General features: G+C 42.7%; 1 protein-coding gene across 1 annotated transcript; it reads right to left on the bottom strand.

Moving 5' to 3' along the window:
* Positions 1-7,934: 7,934 nt before the first annotated feature.
* Positions 7,935-21,081, bottom strand: CHMP4C (charged multivesicular body protein 4C; the record flags this gene model as incomplete). Its single annotated transcript, XM_079533312.1, has 5 exons — positions 7,935-7,999; positions 10,429-10,537; positions 12,788-12,902; positions 13,867-14,044; positions 20,886-21,081. 5 exons carry the CDS (start codon positions 21,079-21,081, stop codon positions 7,935-7,937), a joined length of 663 nt encoding a protein of 220 aa, XP_079389438.1.
* Positions 21,082-22,195: the final 1,114 nt, after the last annotated feature.

The raw sequence follows: 22,195 nt of genomic DNA on the forward strand, positions 1-22,195 counted from the left end.
GAATATTTCAGATTATATAGAGATAACTGAAAGACTGTAAAGAAGCCATATTTTTTTCTGCACAATTCATAACTAGATTGAATCTAGTTGCAATGTATTTTTGTTTCAATGTATTGTACATGTGGGAATATTGCTACGTATGTTCTATAGCCTATTTTTCAAAACATATTGAGACAGGAGATGCACTTTATAACTAAGACTCCATTGTGCCAAGTTCAGTTGGCTAACTGGTTGAGAAAGGAGTCACAGGGAGAGGATTATGTAGTGCCTTTTTGTATTTTACTTGTTCATTACTGCAGAATTTTGTTACAGTGCTCTGGGTCAGCTTTGTGGAATATTTGATACAGCTTGTTTCTTTTCTTCACTTATTTACTGAAAGTGCCTTGTTTTATTCTGCTTTTCCAATAGAAAGAATGCTGTTTTGTTTTAATTTCTTTTTTTCCCCTATACCACCCACATCGTTGTTTAACGTCGTTAACATGCAGTGTCTTTGTGCTGGAGTTTTCAAAGGGAGCTTTGTACTTCAGGCTGTGCATACAATGACCTTTATGCAGAACTGTATAAACCTTCCTGGTGGAATAAAACTATGGTCAAAACACCTGTCTTCTCTTTTCTATTGTAGACAAAGTGTATAGTATCTTGTCTAGCAAAAGGATAAAAATGCTTCTCGAAAGAGACAAATTACTTACTACAGGTTTTCAGCTGTTGGTTTGACCTCTGCATAAAAACAAATGAGAATGTTGTAACAACACACCAGAAGACTTACAGAATCATAGAATCTTAGAATCTGTACAGTTGGAAGGGACCTTTAAAGGTCATGTAGTCCAACTCCCCTGCAATGAATAGGGACACCACAGCTAGATCAGATTGCCCAGGGCCTTATCCAGCCTCACCTTGAAAGCCTCCAGGGATGAGGCATCAACCACACCTCTGAGCAAGCTGTTCCAGTGCCTCAGCACCCTCACTGTAAAAGATTTTTTCCTTATATCTAATCTAAAATCTACCCTCTTTGAGCTTGAAGCCATTTCCCCTTGTTCTATCTGCTGAAGAGTCTGTCCCCTTCTTTCCTGTAGCTCCCCTTTAGATACTGAAGGGCCACTATCAGGTCACCTCACAGCCTTTTTTTTCTCTAGGCTGAACAGCCCCAGCTCTCTGAGCCTGTTCTCAGAGGAGAGGTGTTCCATCCCTTGGATCAGTTTTGTGGCCCTTCTCTGGATGTTCCCCACCAGGTCCATGTCTCTCCTGTACTGAGAACTCCACATCTGGATGCAGTACTCCAGGTGAGGCCTCACCAGTGCAACTTAGGGCACTCCTTTTGAAGATTAAAATACAACAGGAGCTGATCTTTTCAGCAGTCCGCCTGAATCCTGGGAGATGCTCATTGTGTGTTTGAGAAGTTGATTGAACTGTGTATATTCAGTGTTAGCTTCTAACTATGAATATTTCAGAAGTCCTGAAAAGACTCTTGACGCATACGCACTAGGAAGTTCTGAAATACTGCAAGTGGATCTGCACAGCTTGTCACTCTGAATAAAGCAGTATAAACATCTTAGAGTTTAGTCAGGAGAGGGCAAAGCACTGTGAATTTTGTTGCTTTCTCTTTGAAGCTTACAAGCTACTTTGCTGCCCCAAAACTTTTACTGTGAGCAGATGTTTTTGTCTAGTTTAAAAATCAAGCTGCTTCTAATCTCAGGTGAAGCTTTATTTTTATCTGCTATAGTTAAATTCTTCTGAAAGTAATTGTCTTGAAAGTTCAGCCAGTAACGTACAGTTTGTCTTTTTAGTTTGTTTGTTGTAGACTTACTATGTTGTACCCAGTTGAATCTTACTGGGATTTCATTTTCTTATATTGCTGTCTAAATGTAATAATCCTGTAGAATTTTTGTTCCTCTGAGGCCCTTACACGCTTCTCACGCTACTCCTGCTTTTGATTTCTGTGCTTCTAAATTAGTTCACGTGCTGTTGAATCAAGAATGAGTCCCTGTAAAACTCCCACTTCATACCTTTCCCACTGTTCCTATCAGCTACTGGTAATAATGGTCCCATTGAACCAACTTAAGGAAGGAAGCACATCACAAACTCATAAAGCTGCACCGGACAGTTGTGGGAGGGAGCAGCCTACACAGCCTCTATTTCAGTACGCTGCTGTTCTCGTCTTCCTGTGTTAAGCATCTCTTTGTTGCTTTGGGGTTTCATAGTTGCAGAGGGAAGGGATGTGGACAGCTACTGTTGGGTGTATATGCCTGCTCCAAACGCACGTATTCATTAAACCACAGTTTGATTTTTCTATCCATGCCTCCAATTCCTTTGCTGAAAGGAATATAGCTATGAAGCAATAGCGGTTACTTTGCCAGATACCCACATTTCCAGTAGTACAATGGATAACAAAGGGAATTTCTATAGAAGTTTTACAGGTTTTTGTCTTCCCGTTTTTGCTCAGCAAAATAATAAACGGGGAAAAATTCTGAAGACTTCAGCTCTGAAGTTGCTGCCGTTTTAGTTGTGGGTTTTGTGGTGTGTAATTTTTGATTTTTGTGGTTTGGTGGTGGCTTATGTTGTTGCTTTATGAATGTCACAATAGAAATAAATAGTCCACAGCCATGAACCACCAAGGAAAGGAAGAATGCTGTAAGAGACACTCTCTTCATTGAATAGCAGGTGGGGGGTATCTTTCCTCCTAGCATTCTTTTCTGCATTTCAGCTGAATCTTTGCCACATTCAGAGTGCATTCAGATTTCTAGGCAGACCCAGCATTCACATCTAGATACGTATTTTTCCCGTAAAACAAAGAATGTGCCTTAAGGTGTGTCTGGCTAGCTGACCTGTGCCATCACAGCCTTTTTCCTTAGTTTGAACTTTGAGAGCAGGTAACTCAATGATCCCTGTGGTTCCCTTCCAGTGTCAGAGAAGAGATTGACCCCTGCAGCGCAGAGGCGAACAGAGTAGGTTTCACCTGTGCATGGGTGCTGTGCCTCATCTGATGAGACACTGACATAATAAATGGGATTCTGGGATCACAGAATCACAGAACTGTAGGGGCTGGAAGGGACCTCTAGCTATCATCTAGATATCCTACCAAATCAGGCTCCCTAGAACAGGTTGCAGAGGTCAGCTCCCAACACTGGCCGAGTACCATCTAAGGAAAGTTGGTAGGTTCTGGACAACACTTTGTTAAGCCTTTGGCAGCAGTATTTTCATCTGTTTTGTGGTGTTCAGCACAGTTCTCATGGAAACCTTTACCTCTTTTATCCTTTTTAAGAGCTCCGTGGAGATCGTAAGTGCTTGCTGTGTTGTGCTGACTTCTCCTGTGTCTCAAGAGTCATCAAAGTACTCTCCAAAAAAGGAATTTGTCCCCACTTTTTCTCTGAGGGAGGTATTGCATTACCTCTGCTTGGAAAATGAGGAAGAAAGTGATTATATGATTCACCTTAATTGCACAGGAAGCTACTTGGTCTTGTCTTAATGTTACTGCTGATGCCACAGACTTGTCAGCAGGTTAAAATTGGATGTTTCTCTGATCCGGTGAGTCTCCTGTCTGCATACAGAAACTGTGTCTTGGGTTATCCTCATTGGGTTTCAAATGGATCTAAATATCCCCACTAATAAGTTAGCTTGTTCTAGATTTTATGATATTATTTTCCACTAGCTTCATCTGAAACTGAAAAGACATTTCCATTAATGCAGTGGAGACAAAAAGCCTCTGCTCTCTGACCCCCGCGGATTAGTGCTGTTCATCTAGAAGAAATCACAGCTGCTGCAGCTGTTGAGTGGAAGCGCTGAGGATGGCCATGACATGCTGCTAGTTGCTCGATCGCAATTAAAGCAGGCTCGTCAAGTATTGCTCATCCTGCAAGTGCCTAATGGGAGATGGTTGTGCACTGACCTTTCAAGATTGCATCACTGCTTCGTGTGCTTGAAAATAAGTAAAAAAAAAAAAATGCAGTTTAGAAAGCAGTTGTGATATGTGGCAAACGTCCTGCTGGGTCTCACCTCAGATTTCCTGTGACTTTCCTAGTTCTTAGTTACCAGCAAATAGGGGGCATAGTTCACAGTGCAAAGGGTTCCCTCTTTCCTTCTCATTCTGCAGTATGTACAGTTCGGAATCACAGGATGGCCTGGGTTGAAAATGACCACGATGATCATCTAGTTTCAACTCCCCTGCCATGGGCAGGGTAACCACCAGACCAGGCTGCCCAGAGCCACATCCAGCCTGGCCTTGAATGCCTCCTGGGATGGGGCACCCATTGTGCTGTAGGAATAAGCAGAGGCACCAGGTAATAAATCTGCCCCATTATGGCCGTTATTCTGTATGGTCAGGTAAAGTCTTGTGTTGAGTTTATCTTTTGTGTGTTAATGTAAATTGTTAAGGTAGAAAGTTTACATTATAGCTTAGAGGATAATGCAAGCCTAGTAACATCAACGTACAACTCTTTGAGTTGAGAACAGGGATAAGCAGAGAAAACTCTCACTGAGTGGAATCTTTTAAATAAAATCCAACCTGTCCATTCAGTGAGATGGTGATGGGCCTCCGCAGGTGTTGCTGCTGCTTACGTGTGCAAGTGGGGCCCAGGCGAGGCAGCCTCTCGTGCAAACCATAATGCTGATGTGTTACGAAGGAGTATTAATCAATGAAAAACTAAAGCTCAACCGTGCTAAAGAAAGATGATGTGCGCAAATGACTTCTACCTTGTGCTCTTGGATGCTGCTGAGCCCTACTGGCACCCCCTGTGCAATACAGGGATGTTGCAGTTCTGCACTTCTCTTGAGGAGGCCTTCACAGCCTTCACTGCCCAGATGACAAGAGATAGAGGCATCTTGTGACATCCCAAAAGTCAGAGCGCGAGATCTCTCAACAAAAGGACTCTGTTCTGCACTGGCGAAGCAGATGTTGGCTCAGATTTCAGTTTACTCAGACAAATATGTGCCCCAGACAGCAGACAGCTTATCCGTCTACATAAATACATGTCTTCATTATTTATCATTTTCTCCCACCATTTTTTTCTTCTGTTCTCTCTGTGATAGAAAGCCCTTTGTGTATCTGGCGCAGCATAAGATCCGCAGTCAGGTTAATGCTATTAGAAACCTTTTCTACAATGCCTCGGCCTGCAGTGGGGGATACTCTTCCCTAGGAAGCTCATTTAGTTAAGCACATTTTTTTTCTGGCAGAGCTTCCAAGGCACTGAGAGCTGAAGTTTTAACCCCTAACACGTGAGGTGATCTCTGCCCTGCACATTCAGCTGTTCCTTTAGAAAATTTCTATCTCAGCCATAGGGGAGGCCATTAGTAACAATACACTTAACCAGTGCATCTGTACGTGGTCTTCTCTGTGTTTTTAGTTTTTTGGGTTTTTTTCCCTGTGTGTTTGTTATAGGGGAAATGGCTGAGCCAAAGGCAGCATTTCTTGCAGCACTGTTTCTCATTGTAGCTGTTGCAGCAATGCCAGTGAGGAAGGGCAGCTGGTGAACTCTACGAGGTATTCCCGCACACCTGAGTTAGGGTACCCGAGCTGCTCCAGAGCGCAGCACAGCAGAGAGCCCCGCTTTCCGAGCAGGGCTTCCCGGCAGCCCGCCGCTACGAGCGGAAGGAATGACGGCACTGAGCCCGGCCTGCAGCCCGCCGCCGCCGGGTGCTGTGCGCAGAGCTCCGCCTGCAGGCCGTAACGCTCACTGCAGGCGCATTCTGCTCAGGTTCTCCACAAAACACAGCCGCGTTGCTTCATTCGTCTTCACCGCTCTTTCCCCCCATTTTTTCTTTATAGCTTCGAATTCAATAAATCCTCGAAGGTGGTGCTGAAGGACCAGTATGTCAAAAAATGTTCTCAGAAATGCTCACAATCGCTAAATAGAGTACTGTGTCCTGATGGCAGCGCAAGGAGCACAGGTAAGCTTTTCCCCACCAGGAAAACAATACCCAGCACAACCGTGGCACCAAAATATTTATTTACAATACATGTATATATTAACTCTTCTTTTTCTTAATCAATATTTTTATCAAGCTATCCGGGTTTAAAATGTCCACACCTGTTAAGAAAACAACCTTAAAATAATTAACCAGAGTCAGCTACAGTACACAACCTGCTTCCACAGTCCTCTGATAAAACACGTTCAAGGTAACAGAGAGTGTATTTACAGTAACACGGTGCCAGTACTCACTCTTGCCTGCTGATGTGCTAAACAGCATCTCACAGAGCACAGAGCCAGCTGTCCCAAGCGAAGCACAGGGCTGTGCTGGCACGGCCTGCATTCAGACATCCCAGATGCGTCCCCGAGCCTCGCGGGGCTATGAATCAGCATCCACCAGCACTTTCTGTACCTAAGGCAGAGACTTGCTGCTCTAGTGCTTGGTGACCCTGCACACAGCAGGGGGTTGAAACTCAATGATCATTGTGGTCCTTTTCAACCCAGGCCATTCTGTGATCCTATGAGTTCTGCTTTCGGATGGATGCAAACCAAAAGCAATTCCACTACAGATAATGAAGTACTGAAAAACTGAAATTTTACAAATGGTAGTAATCTTGGGTTTCATTCAAAGAACACAATTTGGAAGGTTCTGTGCACACCAGAATGCCACGTCCAGAAACGCACATTAGCTTGTGCCTATCCCAACATACCACAGTGTGGAGCCTACTGTAGGCTATTAAAGCAAATCACAGGCAAAAGCCCATAGGGTAACTGGTCAGCCTCCTGTTGCTATGGATCTACAGAACGCAAGCCTCCCACTACTCTCCGAGTGGTTCAATCATCACCAAATTACATCGATTTGACAAGAAACAAACATCAATGTGACTCTGCTTCCACTTCCCTAGAAACTCCACAGTGTTTTACTACTTCCTTGTGAATTACAGCAAGCTCCTACCATGCAGTCTGATTAAATACAGTTTCTTTGTACAAGCCAGCATATTTAATTGTATTGTATTTTAACAGTGATGTCTCCATACATGTAGTGGGCTAGCACTCAGTGGCATCTGTTCCTTACACTAAAAACAACATGTCAACTTTACAAGTAGTTCAGATCAGCAGAAAGGGTTAAAAAGGCATTTTGAATATCACACACTGATACTGCTGCCATTCAGGAACAGAATAAAAATTATTTAGAAATTGTAGAATTTCAACTTGTGAGGATGGGTATTTTCAACCAAAGTAAAGACTCGTCCCAGAAAGCCACAGTGGAAGGAAGGATGTCAGGGAGGCTAAGTCTCTTCTGGCTTTTTTAAAGGATCAGTTTTTAGCAGGGAGCTCCATAATCTTGGACATTGTTATTTTCTCCAGTCATAGGGGAGCTGCCATTTAGCTGAGCTGGAAACGGTTTAAAACACGACTCAAGTTGACCATACAGCTGTGCACAGTATAGTCTTGCTGTCACTTGCCACAGTTAAAACAAACAAACAAAATAGTGAATAGACTATTACAAGATCTACAGAAGAGTCTTCTCTTAATATCTAGAACACCACAAGGTGCCATGGTCCCATGCCCAAATGAACAGCTACTAGCTCTCGGGCTCAAATGAACTCACTGGTCCTGTGTATGAAGCTGTTTGGCTAACAGCCTGAACCACACCACCCCTAGGATGGGGCTTCCATTATTTATCTTTTTAATTGCAGTAATGCATCCGGCTGTGTGCGTGCACAGGTGAGGCATCGAGGTCTCGCAGAACAGCAGGATATAACCTAATAAAAACTGATACTAAAAACAAAACATCTCTGGCCCAGGCTGGAATAAATGTTGAGTTTGGAGGCTTTGGCAATTATTGTTTTCCGTCTGCTTGGTTTAAAACTCATTTTGTAATATGGAAATCACACATGGAAATTCTTAGTAAGATTCACTATTTTTTAAAAGTGTATGAAATACAACCATGCTAAATTGGTAAGTTTATAACAGTATTGTAGCTCTTTACATCTGTACTCTAACATTCCATGTTGGGAAAAGACCGTGCTCTTAGGAAGCCCAGGCTGCTAGCTGCTTCATGTCATCTTCATCCTCCACTCTCTTCCTGGTTGAAACTGCACAGAGAGAAAGGTTAACAATAATCATTAACTAACAATAACGATCAGAAACAATTTAATTTGTGAACATCAGGCCTTGCATACTGCTTTTTAGTTTTAAGATCTTGGGTCACTTTACTCAGAAGAAAGGTAAACATAGGTAATGGTGATGAAGCTGATAGCCTTGGCTCTGTACAGCACTGCTTAGCAGCAGCTACAGACATTGGTGTGTTATCAACGATGTTTTTCTCCAAACCACTGCATCATACCAGACACCAAAGAAAACAATTCCACCCCTGCTGAAACTAAGACACAGGTACAACTGATGCGTCACACCATTAGCTCACATACAACCCCACTGTTAACAATACAGGTCTCATTTACCTCCTGCTGAAAGTTTCCTACAGAAAACACATTTGACCCCAAAAAGCTCCTACAGTGAGTGAGCAAGCACTGCAACACTGTTTTCTCCCCTCCACTTAAGCAGAAGCAAATGACCTGTCCCTGGCTGGCCTGTGACTACCTTGGAAAGGTGGCTACCTTTCCAAATACTGCTGAAGGGTTCTGCATGCACACATCATGCATGTGTCCTGGCAGTGTTCAAGAGATGTCTGGATGAGGTGCTACATGACATGGTTTAGTAGGTTGTGGTAGAAATGGTGATGGGAGGATGGCTGGACTAGATCATCTTGTAGGTCCTTTCTAACCCGGTGATTCTATGTCCAGTTTCCAAATGGTATCACTGCATTTTAATGGGAGTTATCTATTGAAAGGAAAAAATTTCCTAAACATGCTTTGCTCGAGTGGCTACTTGGTTAGCTGCTCTGCTCGCAGCAGTTAGTAATACTCAGCTCAGGTCCAACACTCACTTTCTTACTGTTTTTTTGGAGCCCAAACCTCCCATTCTGTTTTCACACCACCCGAATCATAACCTCATTCAGTGACCTTCAAACTGAACAAACAGCCTTCATTCAGTGACCTGCACACTGCATGCTCTACTGCCCAGGTTCAGCCTAGGCTCTCCCCAGCTCCGTGCTGTGTGTGCATGCGTCAGGATTTGCATTACTGGGTGTGCACCAGCCCTGCGTGTTTGTTTTAGTGCAGCCAGTCAGTTCCTGCCTTACTGCTGGGAGCTACCATCACAGAAGAGATCCTGAGTACCACTTCTAAAGATTCAAGCTGGGAGAAGGACACAGAAGACCAACAGGTCAAACTCCTACTCTGCAGGTGCCACTGGCTTACTGTTCAGCAGGGGAAGGTCATAGTGTCTTGCTCTACCCCACTTCCTCTACCTCTAACATCATGCATGTCCAACTAGAAGCAGCATAGAACCATTAATTGCTTTGTTCTTATTTCTTTGTAAAAGTAAGCATACAGTTACAAAATAGATTAGCCAGTTTTGCAAAAGCAACTAATTTTTCCCAAAGCAGCCATTTAGAAAGATGAAGTAGCAAATCTGGGATAATGAGAATCACATGGAGACGGTGTGGGTTCAAATAAAACACTCAGCTGGCACAGCTGGATCTGGAAAAGAAGATACGATCAAGCCAGAAATGCCGAGACTACAGTCTGCACTCAGTTTGCCTAAATTCATTTTCTTCCTGGCTTTTCCTCCATTTAACATAAGGAGATGAGACCACGGTTCCAGCTGGAACATTTTCAATTGCTTCTCAGGGATTTAAGTTTAACTTGCCAAAACACACAAGTCTTCAGAATGAGCTGACCTAGGTACCCCATTCTGCAGAAAATGCACCACACAGCTGTGTCATGAGTGTTATTCTTGCCTCTGATTATCTATTCTCTTTTTACTAGCACCAACACACAGCAAGTCTTACAGCTCCTAGAGAACAGGGACACAGTGAAAGATACAGTTAACAGTTGTCTGTCCCAAGCTTAATTCAAAACAAACACAGCGTAACTACAGAAAAACAAGAGTACTGCTTAATGTTCCAGAGAGAGAAACCAAAGGCATGACAATGTTTCTTTCAATTTGCACGCCTTGCTACCTCTTGCATTTCTAATTACAGTATCAGTGGCAAATACCAAACCACTAACCTGAAAAACTGAATTTTTGTGATGCAAACGTTTTGCATCTAGGTCAGACTCTAATTAAAAAAGATTGATTATTTCACTGCCATGAGAAAAAAAATAAATCTTCCCACTCTCTGGTGATTTCACTATATTTCAGCAGGAGATGCACCAGGAAATGTGAAAGGTCAAGTTCCCTGAATTTGCCTCTTCAGATCTATAGAAATTTTGGACCTAAATGCTCTCACAAATCAAACTAGAATTCCTTTTTCTAATAAACTATGCAAAAATAGGTAAGGAATTTACAATGCTTTAGAAAACAAAGCAGAGTTAAATACATATGTGTGATTTTCTCTCACTCTTTGACACACAGCATGGCTTAATTATGAGAAACCTAAAATGGCAAGCAAGCAGTTTACCGGGGCGAGAAGGTAGCGATGTGGATGGAACACTTGGCAGCCTGACATCTCGCATTCTCTTGTTCATTTCTTCTTGCTCCAGTTCTTCTAATTCTGCCATCAACTCATCCTAAATTCAAGGAGAACATTAACAAATTCATTGTCCTGACAGTGATCTCAGACATGGGCACTTGTAACCACCATAAAGCAAAGTATGACTGAAATAACAGTTTATGCTTGATAAAGAAAGATTATCAAGTAGTGTACTGCAAGTATCATTTTCATAACTGTGAAAACAATAACCTTCACTGAAAGTTCAAATAAGGACGATGGAAGTTAGAAACAGGTCAAAGTATAAAACTAGAAACAAAAAGGCCAGTGTACTATTCGTGACAAAAAGTCCAAATGCCTTCATGAGATTTGTTCCAAATCTACAGACTGCACAGTTCAAACAGATTCTAATTTTAATGTGCATCTTTTCACTTTTTAAAGAACAAACAGTTTCCATTGGTTATAAGGCAGACTGTCATTAATTGTTGTGCTTCCATCCTTTTATGCTAGGGCCAGGATTATGTGTGATTTCAAAGCAGCACTGGGATGAGAGTTGTTCTCCTGGGTCTTGTTACTCACTCTTGAGGCACACAACACCTTTGGGCTTTTAGCTGCAGAAGTTAATTTGGGCAGATAGTCTCATCTACAAGCATAATATTAAAAATAAAAAGGCTTCATGCTTTTTAAAAAGCTTATTCCTTGGATTCTAGTCAGCTATGGTAGGACCTTGTTTTGCATTCTTCCTCATACATACAGTGTCATGCCAGGGAGAAATAACCCTTATGTTTACGTGTCTATTTTGAGCAGCACAAATTACATGTTTCAGTGGTATGCATGTGAAGAGGAAATCCAAGTGCATGGTCAAAATGTCCTTCAAATGAAAAGAAAAAATGAAATCTCCTCCTCCAGCATAAATCCTCCAAAAACCTAGTGATTAAGCCACTGATTCTAGCACTCTTAAGCTGAAGTAGCATGCAAACCAGATTTCCCAACGACTGAACAATTGCTGTAAATATTAGGCTCCTATGCAAAAGCAGTGCTGCTACAATGATGCCTCACGTGACTGACGGTGGCTTATTTTCCCAAAACAGGAAACACTCATTAACTCAGACCAGCATCTCAGGAAATTTTGGGTCAATCTGCACCACATCTAATGAGTCTAGACCCCTAAAAGTTAAGCACTGATGAAAACTGAGTGATCCTGTACAGCTGCATGGGATGGCAGTATGTTTTCCAGTTGACTGGAGCCCAGTTCACGTCAGCCAAATCCCATTCTCTACACCAATATTAATGATTTAGATTCAAAGTGGAAAAACAGGAAAGAAGATAATGGAGAGAGAAAAAAAAATACAGAGAATCACTACCATTTTCAAAAACTCATGGAAAAAAATAACTTCTGAATGAAAAAGCAAAAATAAATTAATTAAGCAAATACGATTTAGCACATGTATTTTTCTCTGCTGTCCATTTGGGTACGTAGGAATTAATTAATTAACTGGAAGGGTGGGAGTTGCTTGATTCTTTAAGAGATTATTCAAATGATTCCGAGTGCTTGGCCATCTTAACACAAAGTAGCACAATTAGTTTGATTTTGTATTTTGACTCAGTCTGGCCTCCAGCTGTACATGCCACAGATTGCACAAAGCACACTCAACCTCTCAGCAGTAAGGACCTCCTCGCACACAACAGTCAAATCCAACCATTGGATGAAAGCTACTGCAACAAAGGTTCAGAAGTTAGAGTTTCCTGGAAGGTGCCTGGGAAGAGAGCTCCAGAGGAGAACCCTCACTGCCTGCAACAGGAATTACTTCTACATTCTTTTCTACAATTGAAAATCCAGAAAATAATGGCAGGACCAGCATCTACGAGCACCAAAACAATACAGTATCTTAAAATGTGGCCCAGGTATGCAAAAATTGGGAACAGTAGGCTGTTCATGGTGCAGTGCATTTTGTTAAATGGATGCCTGTTTGGAGCACAACAAATTATACCTTCCAGTATCCATTTAGAGCAGTACAAATTACATGCTTTAGCATGCTTTAGTGACCTTCTCCTTCTATGGTGCAACTGAGAACGCTACAATTGAAAATAACAACTACGGTGGGTTTGAAACTTTCTTTTTCTTAGTCCATATTTTTATTATTTCCATGTTTCTTATTTCTCCAATGATCTAAGTAAACATAAGATGTCATAGATAGGATAAGTTAAGAGCCACGGAACTTCATGTCCTCACCTTCTGAGAAATAAAACACTGGAACAAACCACTGTGCCACAAAACAACTACGGAGTGATCTTACAGCCAAAACTCAGTTCTTAGTAGAATACTGACCTCATCAAACTCATCACCAAACGTAGCTCTGTTTGAGATAGCTTCTGAAATTTCCTGAGCAACATCTTGCTGCTCAGTGATATCTTGCATCAAGTCATCAATTTTGTTCAAGTCCCTGCAACATAACAGAGAGCAGTTTTTAGAGACACATTCAAATTCAAATTGCGGAGAAGGGACTCGGAAACACCTAAAGAGACCCCAGTTTACTTCTATTTAAGCAGAAGAACTTACATGGAGTAATTTCCCTTACTTAAACCTTACTGTTTCCTGGCAAGTTTTAGTGTGTTTTACTCAGTCCAATTCCTTCCACTGTGGCATAACAACACAAGCCATTCCGCAGCAGCCTGTGCTTCCCCTCTCTTTGCTTCTCATACATCCATCAGCCAACAGCTACAATCACTGGGCAGAGCACATCTCCTTCCTGAGGTCAGCATCTTTATAGATGGATCTTTTTTGATGTTAAACATTCACCAGAACTGGGGGAAACTTAGAAGGACCGCACTTAGAAGTTTCCCCTTATTGTTAACTTCATTATTGTTTTGGTTCCTGTTTACTTTTGCCAGAACAACCTTTCTGATATAACTCTTTATTCAGGCAGGAAAACACCTCATGAAACAACATAGGCCATATAAAAGTATTACACACACAAAAAGAAAAAAATACTCTATCTTTCATTCAAGCCTAACTAGTACTTTGAACCATACAGTCCAGCTTAGAGACTTTGAGGAAGAGCATCCACTTAGTTGAAGAAATCCAGTTTTATTGTGGAAAACTTGAGGGCAGCAACAGGTCTCTGCTGCCAAGGCATGTTTACAAAAAAAAAAAAAGTGCCACCTGGGTCTCTTTAGTTAGCTGGACTTCCACTTAAACTTGCTGCTAAGAAAAGATATTTTTCTGCCAAATTTAACAACAGCACCAACAGCATTCCTGACCAACAGCATTCCAGCATTCCAACTGCATTAAATGCTTGAACCAAAATGAAGTCAAAAACTGAATGACTGGATACAACAGGCCATAGCAACGATATAGTATAAAAGTTGTTACCAAGCTCCTTTTGAAAGCTAGTAGAAGTGACTTACATATTTTCATGCACTTTTTTCATAGCTTGTGCAGCATAACCCATATTCTTGAGCACTTCTGTGTTCGTGTGCGAATTCTCCAGTGCCTCTCTCTGGAATTCAATGGTTGAGAGCGTCCCATCAATTTGACTCAGCTGCTTCTCATACCTCTTTTTTCTCTTCAGTGCTTGTAAAGCAGCTGGAATGCAGAGACGCACAGTACATTGTGTATTTTCACAGCAAAACACAAGGACAAGCAGTTCAGTAAAAGTCTGACCGGAAGAAGTCACAGTTCTCACCCTCCTACCTTACTAGCAGAGAGGCAAACTTTGACCACAGTGGATCAGCAGTCTGTTTATCACCAACATGCTGTTGCACGAACATGCTGGGAAGCCTCTTTTAGGTTAAATCCTTTTAGAACAGGCAAGAGCAGCATCCTCCTCCACTACAGAAGATCTTGAATTCCATCATGTGCATGTGGAAAAAATGGGGAAGATAGGGATGAAAGAGAAAAACATCGAAGAGAAATCAGAAAGTAGGAAATGAGAAATAAAAGAAGAGATTGTAAAACCTAAGGAAAAAACAAGGAAGACAGAAGACAGAGCAAGAAGATCTGGCATCACGGCCACCTCTGCATCAAAGGTTTGTCTCAGCAGCAGAAAGAGTCAAGTGTAATGGCAAGTCCAAATGACCTAATCTTAGCTCAGAGGGAGGATTCACACTTCTTGGCTTTCAGTTGTATCTTCTGTTCCTTGTAGTCAGCAAGGAACATACATTTAGCACTCAGAACTTGAAAATATATAGAAGATATAAGGCTTCTGTGGACAAGACCACACTTAAATCCAGCACCTAATTATCCCTTTAAATCAGGGAGATTGCTGTTCTGTAAGCAGCGTACTTTGCCCAGAGTAAATCATTACCAGCATAAATGCACGTGACAAACAGAAGGAGAAAAAGGCTTTCACTCAGTTTCTGGGTGTGGAACACACAGTCTTGCCACAACCATTTCCTGACCACTGTTCTTTCCAAACTCTACATGTTCCAGGCAAGATAAAGCATACAAAAGAGACTGGATTGTGACTTAAAAAAAAAAAAAGAGAGACAGAGAAACTATTGCTTTTTCAAAGCCAGTTAATAGCTGTGTCTTTTTTCCTGTTATATTTAATTTTTTAATCATGTTCAGAGCCAGCAAGCAACTGCAGTTCCCAGTCAGTGGAAAAAAGCAATTACTGTTGGTGTTCTGTTTAAGTGATCGCTTGTGTGAAAAACAATTAATCTAGACACTGGGGAATCCAGTTCTCCAAATAAAGCAAGCATACCCTAAAATATCTATTTACTGCTTTACTGACAAGTGCTGGAATCAACATGGTCAAAATTGCCATCATTAGCTGCACAAGGACAAGCATTCACACAGACTGTGAAATACACTGTCTTTGGAATCTACAGAAAAGTGTATGAGGACAGCAAACCACAATCAAAATAGATTAACTCAGTATTTAAATTCAGCATTTACCCAGCTTATGGGACACAGTCTGAAGCTTTGCAGTCCCAAGCATGAATATAGGTTGGGCAACAAGTGGACTGAAAGCAGCCCTGCAAAGGAGGATGGGGGGTATTGGTGGATGAAAAACTGAACAAGAGCCAGCAGAGTGTGCTTGCAGCTCAGAAAGACAACTGCTTTTTGGGCTACATCAGAAGAGGGGTGGCCAGCAGGGGAACAGAAGCATCGTCCCCTTCTACTCTATCCTTGTGAGGCCCCACCTGCAGTACTGCATTCAGGTCAGAGGCACCCATTCTAAAAAGGAGATGGAGCTTTTGGAGAGAATCCAGAGGAAGTCACAAGGATGATCAGAGGGCTGGAGCACCTGTCCTATGAAGACAGACTGAGAGAGTTGGGAGCTTTCAGTCTGGAGAAGAAAAGGCTTCAGGGAGACCTTAGAGTGGCTTTTCAGTGACTTACAGAGCAAAGGTCATATTAGCAAATCAATTCATACTCTTTTCTTATCAACCCAGGTGTAACATATGCCCTTAATTGCAGGGTTCTGTAATTATACCCCTACAGATAAAACGTACAGATAAAATGAAAATTTTATTGTTACCTGAAATCTGTTTTTTCTGTTTTTCAGATTATAATTAAATTTACTTTTAAGTGATTTTCCACTGCACACACAAGTATTTTGAAATCTGTGTACCAATTCTTGCAAGCACAATATTTAAATGCTTCACAGAAATGCTACGCATAATAAACTGAAATGTAATTTCTATTAATTAAAAAAAAAAAAAAAAAAGAAAAAAAGAAAAAGAAAAATTGAAGAGAACATCAACTTACTTTACTGAAGCTCTAAGAATGACACTGAAAGAGAGCGTTGCCCATTTCCAAGATTTCAGAAAAGGAAAGACAGCCAGGTAGGATGAGTCTAAGTAGGGGCAGAGTCTGAGGAAGAAGCGTAATACCAGTTTAACAAGGAAGAAGTGGAGGTCTTCACCAGGACAAAGAGAAAGCAGTCTCAGATGCTCCGTTTTGCTCCAGTGAAGCAGATTCAACTCCTGCATTTCATAATGGAGTGCTTAGCAATTCCTTGTAGTTTACCAGCTGTGTAGTGCTCTACTTCAAGTCCAACAAGTAGGACACAGCTTAGTAGGATTAGGAACTACTGTTTTTAATTTGAGTTTTTATTCTATTTTCCAATTCAGTGATTGGAACAGCAACAGACTATTACATCAGTGTAGGTGTGCATGTTGAAGAACCACTGTTATTTACATACAGACGCTTTTCCAGCATCGTGCTAAGCTGATGCTTTAGTAAGGAAGAAGAAATGACCAAAATTGGCCATTTCTGGCAACAGTAATAGTAATTCTGACCACACTGAATATCCAATTTTCTAAAGTAAAGAACACAAACAGTGGCACAGTCATGGCACTTTCATCACAGTCTCATGATAGATCAGAATTTAAAATTATCACTGTGATTTCTCATTTCATCTACAAGCCCTCCACCAATCAGTACAGGAATTGGTAATCTCATATTCTGAAGTAAAATTAAGAACATCGTGTAATAAGCTTTAAAATTCCCTGGGGAAAAGTGGTTATGTCTTCAGAAGACGTAACACCACTGTGAAAACACTGGATCTCATTCTTGGCTAAGGTTCACAAAAACTCCATGTCCCATAAGGGACTGATGGATTACAGAATCTGAGCTCAAACTAGGAACATGGAGATGAAATGCTGCTGAGGCCGTAAAAATCACACCACTTTAAGATTATTATCAGCACTCTTCATCTTTTAAATCCTATGAGGAAAGCCACAAACAGTTACAACTGAGGCAATAATTCGGTAACAATAAGGCACTTGACTCATTATAACTACTCCAGCTGACAGCAAGATACTTTGAATGTGACCAAAAAGAGCAGAGAACAATGGCTGTAAGTCACAAAACAAAGACACACTTAAAAGTTTTCTCTTCTCTCCCTGCCACAAACCTTCAGTCCCTACCTGTCACACACCCTGTCACACACTGCAGGGATGATGGCCCAGCCCCTGCCAGCATGCAACTGCCACATTGCTCTTCAGTTTCAACAGCATTCTGGCTACAAGTAGCTCATTGGAAAGGAATGCTACATGGCTACACCAACACTGCCCGAATGTACCACACAAGGTACTTAGCAGCATCCACTCATATAAGCCTACCTGTTATTCTGACCTTCTTCACAGGGTTTGTTCTCAGTAGTATTATATGGCTCTCTAGGTTAAGCTTTATTCCTATTCTGGATATAGAGAAAAAGAAAAAATGAAAAAAAAAAAAAAAAAAAAAAAAAAAAAAAAAGAGGTATGGCTTCTTTCTATGTCTTCTAACTCATTTCTTTTCATTTATCTGTATTTTAGGATCTGTGGTAGACTTCAGGCTGAAACAAAGTTATTTTCACAGGCACTGACACACTTCAGAAAACCCTTTTCCTTCTAAATGGACTTCTCAGGAAGCAAAACAGAAATAAAAGATTTGCATGTCTGTGAAGCTATGAGACAGGAGAGGTGAAGGTCAGAGGCATAAGGATTATTGTTAGAGCAAACAAGCAGCTTTTGAAGAACAGAACACAAACGCTTCCCAGGACTACCCTAGAGGAACATTTTCTTGTACTCTGTGCTTATTCATACATTCAGCATTGCTGATAAACTTGCTTTAAACAAATAAACAAAGAGTCCTGGTCATCATTCCATCACTCAGTTAACAGTGGAGGCAGTAGCCCTGCACATGCTAAAAGAATACCCAATATGAAGGTGGGAAGTTTCAGGTGAAAAAGCTTCACTGTGGTGAGCTGTATTGGATCCTAACCCACGATCATAAAGAAAATGGGTGTTGTCATGGCTAACCTGGACATGATGAGCCAAAGAAGCACAAAGAAAACACATCTTGCACCTCTCCAGCACTACCCCAATTTCTCAACTTGAACCTCATCAATTGTGACACTTTGAATCATTTTCTGTCCTTTAAATTTTGCTGCATAACCTTCAGAATATTGAAGATGAAGAGTCAGTGTGCTGCTGGATTTTGGAGCTGTGCAATGATTGAAACATCAAGAGATACTCTAGAAAATAAAGCAAGAGAAATAAAAAAAATCCTGAGTTATGATCTGATAACACATCAGATGATATGATATCATCTGGTGGTGAGACATTTGAAGTCAATGCGAATTGTACGAATAAATACTGCTCATCATGACATAATCTCTCCAAGGGAAATTCTAGCACACACTGCTGTTCAGAGAACCCTGTGATAGTCTAGCTGCAGTAAAATGTTACCATTAGGTAACATGGCAAATGTATCATCCCCAAAGCACAGCTAATTTCAAATTCAATACAGGAACTGCAGAGATGTAGACTTCATAAAGGAGATGCCAAATATATTTAGCTGACACTTTGGATCTGTTTACATAGCTAACATGTTACAGCTTTAAGGCAAATTAAATCTTCTGATGTCACATGAACCCATCCAAGACTCAGACTCATCTGAACTCATGAAAAATTGCTGGCTCCTGAATATGATCTCATTTGTGTCAGTAAAACTGACTCACACTCATAAGCGTAAAAACCAAATGAGATCATACTAACTTGGAGCACTGTCCGTACCTGGATAAATCCTGCTTCATCCCAGACACTCCTGTTTTAAGCTCCACAGGCTCCTCCACAGGTGCAATTACGAAAAGAACACATCAAGCTACCCACCAGCTCCTTTTGAAATATTTGCTTTACAAGGCATTGTAGATTCCAACTTTTATTCTCTTGTTCACACTCTGTGTTTACACAGCACTACTACAGGCGCAGTCTAGCACAGATTTCCTCTGTAACATAGCACAGGGAGCAGTTAGTGTTGTTATACAATAATGAACTGTGATAAAAACTAGCATAAACGTCACATCAAATGAGGGGTATTCTTGGGGAACTAAGCTTACTCAGGCTGTCAAATTCAATCGTTGCGGCACAGTGAGGTGAGTTTCTCTTATTTCTCATGACTGCAGTTTCACCACCTCCTTTTGGCTTTAGAACCGTTTTATTACACTAAAAAAATCCTTCTCTGTACTTCTTGCCCTACTTTCTCTTTACTGACCTTAACTGTGGGTTACTGAGGAAACGACAAGAAAGATCAAAGGGAGTTACTTCTGCCCACAATTAGTTCAAAATCCAGCTTGCAATAAGACTTCACATACACCTGCATAGATAAAACCAGAAGGATTGCACACTGAGTGCAGCAGAGGAAACAAACACCTGGGAGAGAAGCTTCACAAGCCTAATGCCACATGTGTTAAGCATAAGGCAATGGGTTGACTAACAGCCGGAACCCACAAAAACCAGTCAGGTTGCAGAAGCAGATCTGCCTTCTCCCAGTAGTGAGTAATTGCCTCTGCACCATTCCCTCCTTTGCAGGTGCCCAAGCTCTTCTGCAGCTGTGGAGCCAGAGAAACTTAACCTAGCCTGGGCAAAAACAATCTAGCTGAAAAACTAAGATATTTTATAGCTGCTGTCTGGAACACACCCTTCAGGAAGCTCTAACAACAAAAGGATGGGAGAAGTGTGAGGCAGGACTGAGGCAGGAAACTGCAGTAATGGCAGCTTAAAGTGTAGGCATGGCACGAAGTTCTATAGCAACATGTCTAGGTCTTGGTAGGAATTGCTACAGGCATAGGAATGAGCCTGTTTCCTTGTGTCAGCCCCACTGCTCTTGCACAGTGACCTATTCCTGGGAGCTATCTGTTCACTGTGTCCCACAGTGTGACTTTGCAGCCAGATTCCCTCCCTGAAGAGCCAGCTCCAGTTGAAGGCAGGGAAGTCTGTAAGAACTCTCTTAAGATATCTGGAACATGACAACCCTCGACGTGACATCCTTGAGAGCTCACATGCCACAGACAGACAGACTCAGCTGCTGGGCTGGCGTTGGTCCCTTAAAATCTGACCAATTCCTACCAAAGTTTTCTAATCCTAACTAAATACTTCTTGCTAACAACTATTAAGTGCTAAAGTATTACAAATACATTAAGGGATAATCAAAACACTCCTCACAAGCTCTAAATTATATGCCATTAACTTTTTAAATTATCCAGCAACAGAAGGAGCAGGTGAAAGAACTACTCTTTTGTTACATCGTGAATCATTGATTCAGAACGTTCTGCCTCTGTTTGGAAGCATTTAAGAAAAAATAAGTCTTGGAGTAGACAATCAGGAATCCAGGCAACTTCAAGAGGTAATTATCTCATTTCTCAAAGGTCTGCGTGTCCCTGTGGTCCCAACCATTTGCTTCCCAGAGACGACAGCACTGATGTAAGCAGAATCCTGACCTTATTTATTACCGCCCACAGGACTACAGGCACAAAACTAGTTAAGAATGAAGCATCCTCTTATCGGTCAGCCATAATGACTCCACAATGCACCAAACACAAATGGATACCAAAGCCACCACAGCGGCCAACTGCAGGAACCTGGCCATTTAAAGACACACAACCCACTCAGGTCGCCACTTAAAGGTTCTCCCGAGCAGACACGGGGCTCACCTCGCCTGTTCTTGGTGCCGTGCTGCCGAGCCAGCGCCAACTCCCGTTCAATCCTGGTCTCCAAGTACTCCTGCTTCTTGCTGAGCATCTCCTCCGTCTCCCGCAGCCGGGCCAGGGCCTCCTGCGGCGAGGGCCCCCCACGGCCCTTGGAGGCCGCGGAGCCGCCCCCCTTGAAGAACCTGGAGATCTTGCTCATCGTGGCGTCGGAAGGCTCTGCCCGGGCCGGGCCGCCTCAGAGGCGCGATGGCACTTCCCGGGCCGCGGTACGGCACCTGGCGGCGGGGCGGGCCGGGCCGGCCTCACCTCCCGCCCCCGGATCGCGCGTTCCCCCCGAGCGGCGAGAGGGCGGCGAGCTCCGAGGGCAGCACCGGCGTTCACGGGCGGCGGGCGGGCGGCGCCGGGCGGGACAGAGGGCGGCGGGGAGGCGGGCAGCTGCCCGGCGGACGTGGGGCGGCGGCGGGAGCGGCGACGGGGAGGCTCCTACCGAAGGAACGCTCCTGGCGCGTTTCTCTGCCCTGCCCCACCTTCGGCTGAGCGCTCACGGCGCGCTTTGGTTGTAATGCAGGAAGCGCAGTCCTGTTTTGAGATGACCGGACATCGAAAGTTTAGGGATAGCTCTGCAGCTTGCGTTTCCCTCCAGTTTCAGGATCATAAAGGCTGGAAAAGACCTCAAAGATCATCTAGTCCAACTGTCAACCCATCCCCACCATACCATTAAACTAAGTCCCCTCTGTGCCACATCTCCACATTTCCTAACACTGCCAGAGATGCTGACCCTATCTCCTCCCTGGGCAGCCTGTGCCAGTGCCTCTCCACTCCTTCTGCGAAGAAGTGTTTCCAAATATCCAATCTGAATCCCCCCTCACACGACTTGAGGCCATTTCCCCTCATCCTATCACTGTTACCTGGGAGAAGAGGCCAACCCCCACCTCCCCACAACCTCCTTTAAGGCAGTTGTAGAGGGCAATATGATCTCACCCGAGCCTCTTCTTCAGACCAAACAATCCTGTTCCCTCAGCTGCTCCCCATAGGACTTGTGCTCCAGACACACCATGACAGAATCACACAATTGTAGGGATTGGAAGAGACCTCTGGAGATCATCTAGTCCAACCAACCCCCCTCCCAAAGCATGTTCCCTACAGTAGGTCACAAAAGAAAGTGTTCAGACCAGTCTTGAATATCTCCAGGGGATACACCACAACATCTCTGGGCTGCTGTTCCAGTGCTGTCAAACTGATACTAAAGAAGTTCTATATTCTGTTTGTACAGAACTTCCTGTGCTCCAGTTTCTGCCCATTGCCCCATGTTC

The sequence above is a fragment of the Tetrao urogallus genome (genome assembly GCF_951394365.1).
Source record: "Tetrao urogallus genome assembly, chromosome: 3".
Lineage (NCBI taxonomy): Eukaryota > Metazoa > Chordata > Aves > Galliformes > Phasianidae > Tetrao > Tetrao urogallus.